The following is a 17,917-nucleotide window of genomic DNA, read 5'->3' as shown; positions in this document are numbered from 1 at the left end:
GCAGAGGGAGAAGCAGGCTCCATGCGCTGGGAGCCCAACGTGGGATTCGATCCCGAGTCTCCAGGATCGCGCCCTGGGCCAAAGGCAGGCGCCAAACCGCTGCGCCACCCAGGGATCCCTATACTTTGATTTTTAAATTCAAACAACTATTTTTTTTAACTCACATAGTTTCCACATTTTTATATTATAGTTAACATACAATGTTACATTAGTTTTAGGTACACAACATAGTGTATAATAATTTAATAATTCTATACGTTACTCAGTACTCACCAAGATAAGGGTAGTCACCATCTGCCGATAACATTATTACAGTATTATTAACCATATTCCTTATGCTGTACTTTCATCTCCATTAGTATTTATTACTACAAGTTTGTACTTCTTACCCCTTCATCTATTTTACTCATTCCCTCACCCACCTAATACTTAAAATAGTTTCCATTTTCTTAAGTACAACTACTTGTGACAAAATCCAGAAACTGGGATCCCTGGGTGGCGCAGCGGTTTGGCGCCTGCCTTTGGCCCAGGGCGTGATCCTGGAGACCCAGGATCGAATCCCACATCGGGCTCCCGGTGCATGGAGCCTGCTTCTCCCTCTGCCTATGTCTCTGCCTCTCTCTCTCTCTGTGACTATCATAAATAAATAAAAATTTTAAAAAAAATCCAGAAACTGTAAGAGAAAAAGATTGACAGATTTGACTATATAGAAATATATTTCTGCAAAGCAAAAATACGCTACTCATAAAGTCTAAAACTGAGGAAAAAGATAATTGCAGGCAAAAGGTTAGTTTCTCTGGGCAGCCCGGGTGGCTCAGTGGTGTAACGCCGCCTTCAGCCCAGGGCGTGATCCTGGAGTCCCGGAATCGAGTCCCACATCGGGCTCCCTGCATGGAGCCTGCTTCTCCCTCTGCCTCTCTCTCTCTTTCTCTCTCTCTCTGTCATGAATAAATAAATAAAATCTTTTTTTAAAAGTTGGGGACGGGATCCCTGGGTGGCGCAGCGGTTTGGCGCCTACCTTTGGGCCCAGGGCACGATCCTGGAGACCCGGGATCGAATCCCATGTCGGGCTCCCGGTGTATGGAGCCTGTTTCTCCCTCTGCCTGTGTCTCTGCCTCTCTCTCTCTCTCTCTCTGTGTGACTATCATAAAAAAAAAAAAAAAAGTTGGGGACAAGATAATTACTTAAAAAGCTTTAAAAAAAAAAAAAAGGTTAGTTTCCCTAATATACATAGAGTCTCATCAAATCTACATAAAAAAGGAAAATATATGGATAGTTTACAGCAAAAACATATGAGGCATTTAATTAGAAGAGTTTTCCAATCCTTTAAGATAATATCTTGAGGAGGATAGGTAGTCTTATATGCTGATGGGAGTATAAACTGATATAATCTCGATGGAATGCAATTTAGGAATGCCACAATGAAAAAAATAAAAAATAAAAAAATAAATTAAAAAAAAAGGAATGCCACAATGAAAAAATGTAGACTCCCTCTGAAATTCCAATTCTAATACTAAAACTACAGGCTGAAAAACATTTGTACCACATGTGTAAAATGATTAATGTATAAGGTTACTGATTCACTACAGCATTTTTCCTAATCAAAAAGAAAAAGAGAAAAGCTAAAATATTCATAAATAAGAAATTACTAAAGGGTGCCTGGGTGGCTCAGCCAGTTAGGTATCTCCCTTCAGCTGGGGTCATGGTCCTGGGGTCCTGGGATCAAGCCCTGCATCAGGATCCCTGCTTACCAGGGACCTGCTTCTCACTCTTCCTCTGCCACTCCCCCTGCTTGTGCTCTCTCTCTCCCTCAAATAAATAAAATCTTTTATTTATTTATTTATTTATTTATTTATTTATTTATTTATTTATTTATTTATTTATTTATGATAGTCACATACAGAGAGAGAGAGAGAGAGAGAGAGAGAGAGAGAGAGGCGCAGAGACATAGGCTGAGGGAGAAGCAGGCTCCATGCACCGGGAGCCCGACGTGGGATTCGATCCCAGGTCTCCAGGATCGCGCCCTGGGCCAAAGGCAGGCGCTAAACCACTGCGCCACCCAGGGATCCCATCAAATAAATAAAATCTTAAAAAAAAAAAAAGGAACTACTAAAACAAATTATGATCCATAAATAGAATTAAAAAGAATGCAACAATTAAAAACAGTGGTTACTGCCAAGATAATTAAACACTATGGTTTAAACAGTATATACTTTAAAAGGAAGAGAGAGGAGTAAATATACATCTGCTAGGACATGCAAAGACTGCATCTAGCTATTTCTAAGGTATTCTAAGAAATAGGTAACACTGGTTTTCTTCAGGAAGGGGACTTTATAGTTAAGGCACAGTAGTAGAAAGGAAAATGTCACTTAAAAAATTCTGATACCTTACAAATCCATGTATATATAGGGGCACCTGGGTGGCTCAGTGGTTGAGCATCTGCCTTTGGCTCAGGTTGTGATCCCAGGGTCCTGGGATCAAGTCCCACACTGGGCTCCCCAGAGGGCGCCTGCTTCTCCCTCTGCCTATGTCTCTGCCTCTCTGTGTCTCTCATGAATAAATACATAAAATCTTTTTTTAAAAATCCATGTTTAAACCTATTTCTAAGAAATTAATTTTCAAATTAATACATTAATTTTCAAATTCAACTAATATAGTTGGGTGGCTCAGCTGGAAGAGCATGCAACTTGATCTCAGGTTGCAAGTTCAAACCCCATGTTGGATATAGACATTATTTTAAAATAAAATCTTAAAAAAAATTTTCAACTAGTATAAAAAGAAATAACCAGCTACCAGTGTTTGAAAATTATGCCCCATATGGATGGCTACAGCCAAAGATACTTAATAACAGAATGAGATTTCTTTAACACCTAATAGTAAATTTTTTTTTAAAAGATTCTATTTAGGGGCGCCTGGGTGGCTCAGTCAGTTAAGCATCTGTCTTCAGCTCAGGTTGTCACCCCAGAGTCCCGGGATCTAGCCCCAAATCGGGCTCCCTTGCTCAATGGGGAGTCTGCTTCTCTCTCTGCCCTTCCCCCTGCTCATACTTTCTCTATCAAATAAATGAAAATCTTTAATATATATATATATATATATATTTATTTACTTACTTACTTAATTATTGAAAGAAAAAGAAAAGAAAGAAAAGAAAAGAAAAGAAAAGAAAAGAAAAGAAAAGAAAAGAAAAGAAAAGAAAAAGGAAAGGAAAGGAAAGGAAAGGAAAAAAAAGAAAAGAAAAGAAAAGAAAAGAAAAGAAAAGAAAAGAAAGAAAAAAAGAAAAGAAGAAAAGAAAAGAAAAGAAAAGAAAAGAAAGAAAAAAAGAAAAGAAGAAAAGAAAAGAAAAGAAAAGAAAAGAAAAGAAAAGAAAAGAAAAGAAAAGAAAAGAAAAGAAAAGAAAAGTTAAGTTACTGGGATCAAGCTCCATGTCAGGCTCTGGGCTCAGTGAGGAGTCTGTTCTCGAGGATTCCCTCCCACTACCCAACACTCCATATGCGGGTGCTCTCTAATAAATAAATCTTAAAAAAAAAAAAAAAAAAAAAAAAAAAGAACCTTAATGTTACATTGTAACAAAACATCTTTAATAATTAGTAAGAAATCCAAAAATTCACATAATAGTGACTGGAAGGAGTCATCAGTTTTATCTAAATGACATTTACTGAATTTACCAAAAATTGAAGGAATCTTTAAAAACATAAGAAACATTTTCTCAACAGGGGCACCTGGGTGGTTCAGTCGGTCAGGCGTCTGCCTTCGGCTCAGGTCATGATCTCAGGGTCCTGGGATCTAGCCTTGCATCCAGCTCCCTGCTCAGTGAGGAGTCTGCTTCTTCTCCCTCTCCCTCTCTCTCTGCCTCCCACTTTCCTCCAACCACCCCCCACTCCAGCTCATGCTCTCTCAAATAATCTTTAAAAAATAATAATCAGGGAAGCCTGGGTGGCTCAGCGGTTTAGCACTGCCTTCAGCCCAGGGCCTGATCCTGGAGACCCGGGATCAAGTCCCCATCGGGCTCCCTGCACGAAGCCTGCTTCTCCCTCTGCCTGTGTCTCTGCCTCTCTCTCTCTCTCTCTCTGTGTTCTCATAAATAAATAAAATCTTTAAAAAAAAATACTTTATAAAAAAAATAAATAAATGCAAATTTAAGACATACTATTTTCTACCCATCACTTTTCCTTGCAGATAAAGAAAATGTTACTGGTTATAATGTTTATTGCTTTTATCCTTTTGGAAAGTTTTCTGACATTATATACACTAAGAGGGAGGAAAAAAAGCCTTACATACAAAGAAAGTTTTATCCACTAAGGTCTTCATTATGGCCTAATTTTACTTTATCATGGCTAAAAACAACCCAAATTTGCCCAATAATGGAACATATACACTAAAAGGATATTAACTACCATTCTTATAAATATCTATAATTCAAAAAATATATTTACTATAATATTTCGTAAAAAAGCACATACAATATTTGACACATAGACTGAATGTAGTAATCTTTTAGAGAAAACCCTATTGAGGAAATACTAAAACTAAACGTACCAAAACATAATGACGGTCTTGGGCACCTGGGTTGCTCAGTCAGTTAAGGGTCTGACTTTTTTTTTTTTAAAGATTTTATTTATTTATTCATGAGAGACAGAGAGAGAGAGGCAGAGACACAGGCAGAAGGAGAAGCAGGCTCCATGTAGGGAGCCCGACATGGGACTCGATCCCAGGTCTTCAGGATCACACCCTGAGCTGCAGGCGGCGCTAAACCGCTGCGCCACCAGGCCACCCCAAGGGTCTGACTTTTGATTTTGGCTCCGGTCATGATCTCAGGGTTATGGGATAGAGCTCCACACTGACTCCTTGCTGGGCGTGGAGTCTCTTAAGATTCTCTCTCACTCTCAATCATAGGAAACAATGGGGTAACCGGGTGATGGGCATTAAGGAAGATAAGTGATGTAACTAACTAGCACTGGGTATTATATAAGACTGAACTCTATCTCTGAAACTAATAATACACTATATGTTAACTAACTGAATTTAAACTTAAAAAGAAAAAACAAAAATAAAATAAATACATCTTTTTATAAAAACCAAACAAATGAAGTACTGATACAACATAAATGCACTTGAAAACACTGTGCTAAGTAAAAGAAAACAGACATAAAAGACCACATATTTATGATCCCTTGTATATGAAATGTCCAGAACAGGCAAATCCATAAAGACAAAGTAGATTCTAAGTTGTCAGGGACTGGGGAGAGAAGAGAATGACAGTGACTACTAACAGGTACTAGGTTCCCTTTAGGAGTGACAAAAGTATTCTGGAATTACACAGTGGTGATATTTGCACAACTTTTTGAATATACTAAAAAGCCAACAAAATGTCCATTTCAAATGGTCAATTTTATACTATATAAATTATATCTCAATTTTTAAAAAGAAAACAAAAAGAAAAAAAAAAAAGAAAAAGATTCTCTCTATGCCCTTCCCCTCCCTTTCTCTCCCCTTCTAAAAAAAAAAACACATCAGTTAATAAAAAATTACCAATTTTGCTATTTTTGCACAGTTGACATACAATGTTACAATTAGTTCCAGGTGTAAAACCTAGTGATCAACAATGCTATATATTCTAATGACAGCACAATAAGCGTTGTTACCATTTGTCACCATACAGCATTATTACAATATTACTGACTATATTTCCTATGTTATACTTTTCTTTTCATCTCTGTGACTTATTCATTTTATTCACTTATTTCATGCATCTCCCCATCCCATCTCCACACCTCTACACCCATCTACTCTGGCAACTACCAGTTTGTTCTGTTTTTATGAGTCTGTTTTTGCTTTGGTTTTTTTTTAAAGTCCACATATGAGTAAAATCACATGGTATCTTTCTTTCTCTGTCAGACTTATTTTGGGTTGCATAATGCCCCTCTAGGTCCATCCATGTTGTTGCAAATAGCAAGATTTCATTCTTTTTTGTGACTAATATTCTAGTGTTTGTGTGTCTGTGTATACACTCATATATGTAAATGTATACACACATATACACATACACATCCTGTACTTTATCTGTTTATCTATTATTGATGAACACATATGTTGCTTCCATATCTTGGCTATTGTAAATAATGCCACAATAAATTCAGGAGTGCATATAGCAGGGCACCTGGGTGGTACAGTTGGTTAAGCATCTGACTTTGGGTTTCAGCTCAGGTTGTGATCTTATGGGTGGTGAAATTGAGCCCCAGAGCTCTGTGCTCAACACAGAGTCTGCTTGAGTCTCTCCCTTTGCCCCTTCCCTTCCCTCTCTCTCTCTCAAATAAATCTTTAAAAAACAAAAAAACAAACAAAAAAGGAGTATATATATCTGTTCCAACGAGTGTTTTTGTGTTCTTTGGGTAGATACTAAATAGTGGAAATCCTGGATCATATGGTATTCCTATTTTTATTTTTTTTGAGGACCCACCATACTATTTTCCATGGTCATTGCACCAACTTATATTCCCACCAATAATGCAAAAGGGTTCTCTTTTTTTCCACATCCTTGCCACCACTTATTATTTCTTGTCTTTTTAAATAATAGCCATTCTGATTGGTGTGAGATGATGATACCTCACTTAAGTTTTGCTTTGCATTTCCCAATCATTGTGAGGTTGACCATCTGTTGGCCATCTGCAGGTCCTCCCTGGAAAAAAGTCTTATTTAGGTCTTGTACCCTTTTTTGGGGGGTGCTGAGTTGTCTAAGACCTTTTACATTTTGGATATTAACCTCTTATCAGATATATCATTTGCAAATACCATCTCCCACTCAGTAGGTTACCTTTTTGTTTTATTAATGGTTTCCTTTGTTGTAGAAAAGCTTTTTATTTTGGTATAATCCTAAGAGTTTATTTTTGCTTTGGTTTCCCTTGCCTGTGGAGGTATATCCATAAAAATGGTTGCTAAGGCCAATGTCAAGAGATTATTGCCTGTTTCCTTCTATGAGTTTAATGATTTCAGGTCTCAGCTTAGGTCTTTAATTCATTTTGAGTGTTTTCTTTTTTAGGTTTATTTTAGTATATAGTGTTAAGAAAGTAGTCCAATTTCATTCTTTTGCATGTAGCTGTCCATTTTTCCCAGTACCATTCGTTGAAATCTTTTTTCCCCACTGCATATTCTTGCTGTCACATATTAAATAACCATATAAGCATGGGTTTATTTCTAGGCTTCTCATCGTGTTCTATAAAACTATGTGTCTATTTTTGTGCTAGTGCCATACTATTTTGATTATTATACCTTTGTAGTATATCTTGAAATCTGAGACTGTGATTAACTTCTAGTTTTGTTCCTCTCTCTCAAGACTGCTGTGGCTAGGGTCTTCTGTGGTTTCATACAAATTTTAAGATTATTTGTTCTAGTTCTGAATTTGGCTATGGTTTTATAAGAGTACAGATCAAATGGAAGTAAAAGGTGCAGGGAAGTTAACTGGATAGAGAACAAGGTTTGATAGGAGATGAGAAAGGTAAAAAGATTGAAAAATCCTATAAATGTCTTTCTCAACTAATTTTTACTAAGTGCCTGTGAAGAGAGGTTGTCTTTAATTCTAAAAAGTAATTTTGGGGATCCCTGGGTGGCGGAGCGGTTTAGCGCCTGCCTTTGGCCCAGGGCACGATCCTGGAGACCCAGGATCGAATCCCACGTTGGGCTCCCGGTGCATGGAGCCTGCTTCTCCCTCTGCCTGTGTCTCTGCCTCTCTCTCTCTCTCTCTGTGTGTGTGTGTGCCTATCATAAATAAATAAAAATTTAAAAAATAAAAAAAATAAAAAGTAATTTTGTTTTGCCCTTTTAAGCTTTTATATATCTTTAGGCCGCAGGAAAAAAATTATGAAAAATGTAACCTCAATAAATACTTCAAGAGATCAACTTTTTCTTGAATTTTAAACTAGTGCCTTTTAAAATTTTCTATTATCAAAGCCATATGAAAGATCAAAAAGTTAATTAGAGATGTCTACAATCTCTGATGATAGATTTTCAAGCAGATGCCGAGCTATTATCTCTATTTTGGCAAACAAATATAGAAACTCTTAGGTTTGTATTGGTTTCTTTAGCATGAACCATAATGTTGGGTACTCAATAGATGTTCAAAAAATGGAAACACACTTTTAAGTTCTCATTATCAATCAGTAAAAAGAGAATCTTAACTGCCTTATTTTTGTAATATACTACTATGATCTGGAGGGAGTTTAGAAATGGGGGAATACTCTGAAGAAGTGGCTTTATGTTGTAAATATGATTAAGAACTCCAGAATACTGATATTGTGCTAATGATATTTCCTCTCAATCTTTTTTTAACATGTGTGTGTGTGTGTGTGTTTGAGAGAGGGAGTGTGTGTGTGGGGGGGGAGATAGCACAGAGCAGGTAGGAAGAGGGAGAAGCTAAGCAGGAAGCCTGACTTGAAGCTTGATGCCAGAACCCTGAGATCATGACTTGAGCCAAGGGCAGATCAAGCCAATCTAATTAACAGTAAGTACAAAAGTTAACAGTAACTATACTTTAATAATTTTAGTTTTTAATAAGTAAACAGTAATATAATTTACATGTAAATTTCTAGAAGAACCCAAAAAACAAAGGTATGCTTACCTGTGAGGGTCTTTGGAACTTGGTATAATATATACACATTCCCTCTTGGTCAAAGTGCTTTCTATCCAGGATTTCTGGGACTGAAACAAAAAGTTTTTAAAGATGGTTTATAAATTAACTCTCTAATAGTACAATGAAATAATTTAATTATAAGTACATAAAAGAAATAGCTCTATATTCTTTAATTTTTTTCCAATTTACTAAATATTTATCATGAATATACAGTAAAGATTTACTGAAGATAACACACCTAAAATATAACATTCTATTCAAGTCCATTCAAGTCCATTACATGTTGCTTCACGTAATGAGAGGAGGAAAATCAAGTTTGAGATTCCCAGAATGTGCCAAATACCTCAAGAAGGGCTGGTATGATTCTGGGAAGTGGATCATTTAAAAACCAATTACAAGTGATGTCAGATGTAACTAAAAAAATAAAACTTGCCTATATTTAATTTTTAAGATAAATGCATAAAGCATAAGGGCATGGATTGCTAATGGCGTATAAACAAAAAAAGGATACCAAGCAAACTTAATCAAAAGAAAAATAATAAAAAAAAGAAAAATACCAGGAAAAATACATACAAAACATCAGTGGGGATAGGACAGGTTATTACGTGATTACAAATGTTTGAATCACCAGATTGCTATAGCAATCTTAAATATGAATAACCAGTCTCAAAATACATAAAGTAAAAAATTAATAGAGCAAGACAAATCTAGGATCATAGTGGAAGACTAACATATTTTCCTCAATTATTGTAAATCTGAAATAATTTTAAAAATTTAAACAATGCCTTTAATTTTTTTATATCACTATTCAAGTTTCTGTCTGGATCCTTAGACTTATAGTCTCTGAATCCTCATCCTGCTACTGGTGACTGATTAAAAAGCAGCATTATGTACTGGAACAGATGAAACTCTATAAATTGTAATAGAGTAGATTAAAAACCATAGGACCATCCTCCATATAACTTAGCAATATTATCAGCATAGTCCAAAAAAGAAGAGCCTATGTTCTAAAAGGATCCTCTGAGAGAAGAGACAGTCTAGACAAAATTATGATGGGTGAAGTTTTGCAGGTTCCTCTCTCAAATCCTTCAGATACCCTAATAATAAACCTTAGTCTAACCTTCCAATGCTACTTCTGGTAAATTCTGTCAAAACTCTCCATTCAAAATGTCTATTTTCTTATTTAAAAAAAAAAAGTCCATTTCCTAGATCAAAAGTTCTTTATAAACAGACTCACTTAGATGGGAGCAAATTAAACCAAGATCCCCTAATTATAATTATTTTCTTTCTTTTTTAAAAAAAAGCACATTTTATTTATTTATTCATGAGAGACACAAACACAGAGAGGCAGAGAGACAGGCAGAGGGAGAAGCAGGCTCCATGCAGGGAGCCCAATGTGGGCTCATGCCCTGGGCCAAAGGCAGGCGCTAAACCACTGAGCCACCTGGGCTGCCCAAGATCCCCTAATTATAAAAATCACAAGATTACCACAAGAATTTAGGACCCTGAATCCGCAAAATACCCTACATTCTAAAGCTCACTTAGCATAATCCCTCCACTACCTTCTTATTCTAACTAAAGTCTGATATTCCTTTGAAAAATCTGCTTGGTGGGGGTGAGGGGGGGTAGGCAGGATTCTCTCTAGTTTTACCATACAGAAATTCATGTTTGCTTCTAGAATACACCTAGCAAACCCAACCTTAATTCAACTCAATTGCCCAACTGCTCCATAACTTACTTCCTGCTAATGTAAGTAGAAAAAACAGAACAATGCCCTCTAGTTTCACTTTAAAACCGTGACCACAAACCTCAAATGCTCCTTAATGATGCCTAACAATCACACTATATATTCCTAGTCCATTTTCTCATTCTCCTATATGATTTCACACTTCCCTCTCTCCTCAAACCTCCAAACCTCCTTCCCCATTCTCTCTTAATAGATACTTCCCATTTAACTGAGCAAATTTAAGCAACAAGAAGAGAACTTACACAAGCTTCTATTATATCCACCCATCAATAAGTATCTATACCCACATATCCTGCCTTCCTTCCTGTGACTACATGTACTTCTATTTAAGTCCAAACATTCCTCTTGTGCCTTAGATCCCATACACCTCACTAAGGGACATTCTCCACCAAATCCTTAATTTTTTTCATTCTTTATTAACTCAATCCCATCAGCATGCAACCTCATTTTAAAAAACAAAACACAACAAATCTTTGCTTGACTCCACATTTCCTTCAAGCTAATACTGCATGTTTCTGCCTCCATCTACAGAACAGGTTATTGGTAAAAGTTTTTCCCTTTACTTCTCCTCCCATGCTTTCTAAAACTCACTCCAGTCAGGCTTTCAAGCCAATCACTACCTTGAAATAAGTTTCAACAAGATCACCAATGACTTTCCCTAAATTCAAAGGTCAATTTTCAGGACTCCTCTTCATTGATATATCCAGCAGCATTCAACAGAGTTGATCACTCCCATTTTCTTAAAACATCTTCAATAGTTAAGTTTGGTCTTCTCTTCACTGGTCACTCCTTTATCTCCCTTGTTGATTCTTCCCCTCTTTTCCCCAATGTTTTCTTGTTTTGTTTCTTCAGAGATTTTATTTATTCATTTGACAGAGAGACAGAGTGCGCACAAGGGGTAGCTGCAGAGGGAGAGGGAAAAGTAGGAGCCCTCCCAATGTAGGGCTTCATCCCAAGACCCCGAGATCACGACCTGAGCTGAAGACAGACATTTAACCGATTGAGCCACCCACGCAGCCCTCTTCTTCCCAATCTTTGGGACTTCTTTTTTCCAATTATATGCATTCAGACTTTGGCCTTTTTTACCCCAATTGTATTCATTCTTTCAGTGCTCACACCCAGTTTTTCACAATACACTGGATGACTCCCAAATTTATATTTCCACACTAGATCCTTCCCTAAACTCCATGCTCTCCACTTTGCCTACTCAACAGCTTCATTTTGATGTCCAACAAGCATCATAAGCTTAAGATGGCCTAAAACTGAATTCACATTTCATCCACTCATTTCTTAGTTTTCCCCATCTCCGTAAATACCAACTGTATTCTTCCAGTTCTATTTTTTTAAGGCAAAAATCTTACCAACATTCTTAATTTCCTTTTTATCTACTTCATATATAGCCCCATGAGCAAAACCTGTCAGCTTGCCTTCAAAACACATCCAGAATCCAGCCACTTCTCACACCTCCACTGCTACTATTCTGATCCAAGCCATCATCGCCTCTTACCTGGCTTACCAGTATCCCCTCCTGTTACCTTTGTCACTTTACAGTCTATTCATCAAGAAGGATGAAGTAATATTTTTAAAATATCATCAGAGATGCTGGGATGGTGCAGTTGCTTAAGCATCCAACTCTTGGTTTTAGCTCAGATCATGATCTCAGGGTTGTAAGATCAAGCTCATCAGGCTCTGTGCTCAGGACAGTCTGTTAAGACTCTCTCCCCACCACTCTCTGCCCCTCCTCCACTCTCTCTCCAAAATAAATAAAATCTTTTAAAATATGTCATTTTGTCACTTCTCCACTCAGTACTCTCCAATACCTACACATTTTACCCAAGAGTTTTATAAAAGCCAAAGTCAATAACCTTTAAGGTCCTAGTGCTCTGCATCTCTGCATCCTGCCTCATTACATCGACTCTATGAGCTCCTTCAACTCTTTGAGCAAACGTCACCTTCTTAATGAAGCTTACACTATTTAAAAATGCAATTTCCACCATGACCCCTCACTCCTCTATAGAACCATAGAATAATAAAACCATCATCCCCAGGATCACATTTAGAGCACTGTCCTGAGAACCAAAAGATCTGGCCATGTCAATTAAATTGCTAGTATATTATTCCTATCCTAGGCCCTTCTCCCTCTCCACAACCATACACTGATGCTAAGGCACAGCACTTGTAACCTAAAAAGACAAGACATTTCCTATGACTTCTGCGTGTAACTTGAAAAAAATATCATTTGGTAGTGCTGCTCTGACACATGATGATGTGAGGCTGAATTTCTACCAAGACCAACATAACCTACTGCTCTGTTTGAAACTCATCAAATTTTCATTATGCTATTATTTAAAAACACAGAATTCAGGAGTAGTACTGAAATTATACTGATTTATTATTTTTTTTAAAGATTTATTTATTTATTCATTCAGAGAGAGCGAAGAGAGAGGCAGAGACACAGGCAGAGGGAGAAGCAGGCTCCATGCAGGAAGCCGGATGTGGGACTCGATCCTGGGTCTCCAGGATCACACCCCCGGCTGCAGGCGGCGCTAAACCGCTGCGCCACCGGGGCTGCCCTGTGATTTATTATTTAAACATTGCATCTCTTAGACAAATTGGAAACAGTTTGCAAAAAAAGAGGCAGGTTAATGACTGTACTTATTGCTATATGCTTACTGCTTGATCATTAATGTAATTCAGATACAGATAATATAGGAAAAGTTTGGTCATTTATTAAAAAGTTAAACATAAACTTACATATCATCCAACAATTCTACTCCAAAGTATCTTCCCAAGAAAAATGAAAACATGTCCACAAAAAGATTTGTATTTGAATGTTCAGAGAAGCAGTATTTGTTAACAGTCAACAAAATCAAATATCCATATAATGGTATACTACTTATAACAACAAGGGGGACAAGCTAAGGATAACATGCAACATTGCTACACCTCAAAACATTTAAGTAAAAAAAAAGCCAGGCACATAAGATTACGTAATTGCATTTACATGAAATTTCTAGAAAGACAAAACCACATAGTAAGTTTAGTAAATGCCTAGAGCTAAAGTAAGTGATAAACTTAAACAAATATAATGGAACTTTGTGAGAGGGCAGAAATGTTCTAAAACTGTATTGTGGTGGTTATAAAAATAAATAAATTTATTAAAGACTATCAAGGGATGCCTGGGTGACCCAGTCGGTTAAGTGTCTGCCTTTGGCTCAGGTCATGATCCCAGGGTCCTAGTACCCAGCGCCACACTGGGCTCCCTCTGCTCAGTGGGGGAATCTGCTTCTCTCTCTCCCTCTGCTCCCCCACCAACTCACCCTGCTCATGTTCACTCTCTCAAATAAATAAATAAATAAATAAATAAATAAATAAATAAATAAATATTTAAAACACACACACACACACCATCAAACTTGTGTACTTACCATGAGGAAATTTTAGAGTATGTGCATTAAACAACAATAAAGCTGTTTAAAAGGCAGGGGAAGGTTGTTAAGAAATAAGTACAACAGAGTAACAAGTCAAATATATGTATGTTTAACTGGACCTCCAGAGGAGAAAAGGGAAAGAATTGGCAAAGGCAATGTTTAAAGAGATGCTAAGAATTTCCCAGAATTGATGAAAAACACCAATCTGCTGATTCTGAAACCCAACATGAAAATAAAGAAAAAAAAACTTAAACTACACTTAATTTAGAGTAAGTCAGAGATAGAATATTCCAGAAATTATCTTCTATTACAGTTACAAGTTTATAAAACACCTTGAGGCATATGTTTTCTTTTTTTTTAAGATTTATTTATTTATTTATTTATTTTTGATAGACAGGGTGGGGGGGCAGAGACACAGGAGGAGGGAGAAGCAGGCTCCATCCCGGGACTACAGGATCATGCCCTGGGCAAAAGGCAGGCACCAAATCGCTGAGCCACCCAGGGATCCCCAAGGCATATGTTTTCAAATGCAAACTCCCGGAAGACAGTGGTTGTTTTATTTTTTTGTTTTGTTTTGAGTAATCTCTACAAGCAGTGTGGGGCTCCAACTCAAGACCTCCAGATCAAGAATCCCATGCTTTTCCAACTAAGCCAAGCCAGGCACCCCAGATAGTGGTTGTTGAGAATTGTTTTGTATAACAAATGCAGGTCAAAGGAGAACAAACCCATGAAGAGGGTGAGGGTGCCTTCCTAGGCTCAAATAGAGATAAAATAAAGACTCCCATAATACTATAGGCTACACTTGCATGGTCTCTTAGAGAAACAGACTGGGATCACAGGTTGCCAACAAAGCAGCACTGACTATTCCCCCTTTGGTGGGAATCCCTAGATCAACCATGCAACTTAAGTGCAAGGTGATAAGATACCTAACGTGTAGGTACAGGATCTGCCCTTGCCTCATAAACCCCAAAGCCAATTATCTCTTCTAACTACTTCACAGATTCCAAGGTCCCCCACAAGGAAAATGCCAAGTTTCAGGAACCATTGCACAAAGGGAAACTAAAGCTGTGATTTCTCTATTACTAGGTATTTATATATCCCAGGTAAATATTTATACTAGATATCCCAATTCATATATAATTTAACCATATGTCACATAACAGATGTCTCCTAAAAGTACAACGCTTTTGTTATCTTTCATAAACCCTTTGCCCAAAGTGCAAAGAGATAATTTTAAACAGTAGTGTGTTTGTCAGGCAATGTTCTAAATATTTTATATGCATTATCTCATCCTATGCTCTCAGTAATCCTACGAATTAGATACTATTAGTTTTTTTTTAATTTTTTAATTTTATTTATTTATTTATGATAGTCACAGAGAGAGAGAGGGGCAGAGACACAGGCAGAGGGAGAAGCAGGCTCCATGCACCGGGAGCCCGATGTGGGATTCGATCCCGGGTCTCCAGGATCGCGCCCTGGGCCAAAGGCAGGCGCCAAACCGCTGCGCCACCCAGGGATCCCAATACTATTAGTATTCCCACATTATACATGCAGATTAGTTAGACATAGAAGTTAGAGAATTGTCTAAAGTCACACTGCTAATAGTTTGCCCTGACTTCAAAGCCTCTACTGACTTTGTAAGAAAAATGTAAGATAAGTATTTCAAGATCACTTGATGATATGCTTTAAATAAGCCACTGAGTAGGGGATCCCTGGGTGGCGCAGTGGTTTAGCGCCTGCCTTTGGCCCAGGGCGCAATCCTGGAGACCCGGGATCGAATCCCACATCGGGCTCCCGGTGCATGGAGCCTGTTTCTCCCTCTGCCTGTGTCTCTGCCTCTCTCTCTCTCTCTGTGTGTGACTATCATAATTAAATAAATTTTTTTTAAAAAAATAAGCCACTGAGTAGAAATGCATTAATAACTTTAAAGAGGGAATTCCTATGTGATTGATCACTCTGAATATAATTTTCTGAACATGGGGGGAGAAAAGGGCTAACATACTTCTCCTAAAAGGTATTGTTAGTTACTAAGTATTGCTAACTAGTATTAGTTTCTCCCCTATTCTGCTCCTTAGCTGCAGCCTGCCTGAAGTAACTCTAGCTATAGTTGTTCAAACAGGGTAGGTATAGGGATGGAGGGATTAATCGATTCCAAAAAGACTGCTTGCTCTACAGCAATGAACTAATGACCCAGTTTAAGACTAAATGCTGGTTTGCAAAACTTTGTGGATAGCTATTCATTGAAATACTCCTAAACAAGAATCACAGGCATATACTTTTCACAGCTTATGCCTTTCTACTAAATATAAAAAAATATTTTCACAGGGACGCCTGGATGGCTCAGGGGTTGAAAGCCTGCCTTTGCCCCAGGGCGTGATCCTGGAGTGCCCCCCACAGGGAGCCTGCTTCTCTCTCTCTGCCTGTGTCTCTGCCTCTCTGTGTGTCTCTCATGAATAAATAAAATCTTTTTTTTTTTAAATCTTAAAAAAAATTTTTTCACAGACATTTTAATTTAGGAGATAGTTATATATGAAAAAAATGAATAAATCCCAAGTAGCATTTAACATAAATAATCAGAGCTGGGGCACCTGGGTGGCTCAGTCTGTTAAGCATCTGCCTTTGGCTCAGGTCATGATCCTGGGCGTCCTGGGGTCAAGCCCCATATTGGGCTCCCTGCTCTGCTTCTCCCTCTCCCAAGGTCCCTCCCCCTCATTTTCTCTCTCTCAAAATAAAATCTTAAAAAATAATAGTCTCTCATTAGGAAGATTAACTGGAAGGGGAACAAGTAAAAGTAAACCAGAGCCACAAGTATTTGAGGGAGAGGCAATGGGCTCTTGGACTAGTAAAGGAATGGATAGAAGAGATAATTTCCAAAACCTTTAGTTTAGCATGATACCTTATTAAAAAAGACAACAACGACTATAGAATGATTATTAATATAGTCCTGGTTTCTCCTTTCTTCAAATCACCTCTATCATTATTCTTCAACAACATGCACAATTTATCCAGTCCCAAATGAACAGCTCTCCACTAAACTGATGCTTCCTTCAATTTCATACTGAAGAAGTATGGCTATCCTCTAAATGAGGGATCAGCAAATAATGATGGTAAATGTTTTAGGCTTTTTGGACCATATACCATCTCTGTCACATATTTTTTGTTTTCTTTTTAAAAAACCCTTTAAAAAATAAAAGAAGCATTCTTAATTTAAAGTCATACAAAACAGGCCTTGGCCAGATTTGGCCCACATGGCATGGTATACCCATGCTCTGAATCCCACTAAAATAATGATCTGTCCTGTTCCTACTGAGTCAATTCAATCCAACAAGCCATGTGCCAAGCCCTAACTGTGTCTTCAACACTAATATACTTCTACCCAGTTCTACAATCCCAGTAGATCCTTGTATTAAGAGTGGCTTTTCAATGAGGAAGAAAAAAAGGGTAGGGCTAAAGAATTTTAGATGTTCATTAACAAAGTTACTTTTCCTGAAGGAATTTCAATAGAAAAAGCATTTAAAGGGTGCCTGGGTAGATAAGTCAGTTAAGCATTTGCCTTTTTTTTTTTTTAAGACTTTATTTATTCATGAGAGAGGCAGAGACACAGGCAAAGGGAGCAGCAAGCTCTCTGTGGGGAGCCTGTTGTGGGACTCCATCCCAGGACCCCAGGATAATGACCTGAACCAAAGGCAGAAGCTCAACCACTGAGCCACCCAGGTGCCCAAGCATTTGACTCTTGATTTTGGCTCAGGTCATAAATTCAGAGGTCATGAGATCAAGCCCCACATCAAGTTCTGTGCTGCCCCTGCCAGCTCCCCGAAAAAGCATTCAAATTTTTATATAACAATAAAATCAAAACACTGCTGAGCAAAAAATCTAGTGTTTTGAGTACATATGTCTAGCTTTTCTCCAGAAATAATGGTATTTTCCAATCACCATCAACCTACAACACATTAGTCACTTTAAATATTCATTTTTTGGGCAGCCCTGGTGGCTCAGCGGTTTAGCGCCACCTTCAGCCCAGGGCCTGATCCTGGAGACCCAGGATTGAGTCCCGTGTCGGGCTCCCTGCATGGAGCCTGCTTCTCCCTCTGCCTGTGTCTCTGCCTCTCTCTCTCT

The 17,917-nt window shown here is 37.8% G+C and overlaps 1 protein-coding gene across 3 annotated transcripts in view; it reads right to left on the bottom strand.

The window, feature by feature from the left end:
* Nucleotides 1-17,917, bottom strand: part of TRPM7 (transient receptor potential cation channel subfamily M member 7) — a 119,825-nt gene that overhangs the window by 87,994 nt on the left and 13,914 nt on the right. For all 3 annotated transcript variants that reach the window (XM_055319774.1, XM_055319776.1, XM_055319775.1), the window contains exon 2: nucleotides 8,612-8,691. In XM_055319774.1, coding sequence (XP_055175749.1) covers nucleotides 8,612-8,691 — 80 coding nt within the window. The remainder of the gene's footprint in view (nucleotides 1-8,611; nucleotides 8,692-17,917) is intronic.

Source organism: Nyctereutes procyonoides, unplaced genomic scaffold, assembly GCF_905146905.1.
Source record: "Nyctereutes procyonoides isolate TBG_1078 unplaced genomic scaffold, NYPRO_anot_genome, whole genome shotgun sequence".
NCBI classification, from domain to species: Eukaryota; Metazoa; Chordata; class Mammalia; order Carnivora; family Canidae; genus Nyctereutes; species Nyctereutes procyonoides.
The sequence above is the reverse complement of the archived record's forward strand: the minus strand, read 5'-3'. Positions and strand labels throughout refer to the sequence as shown.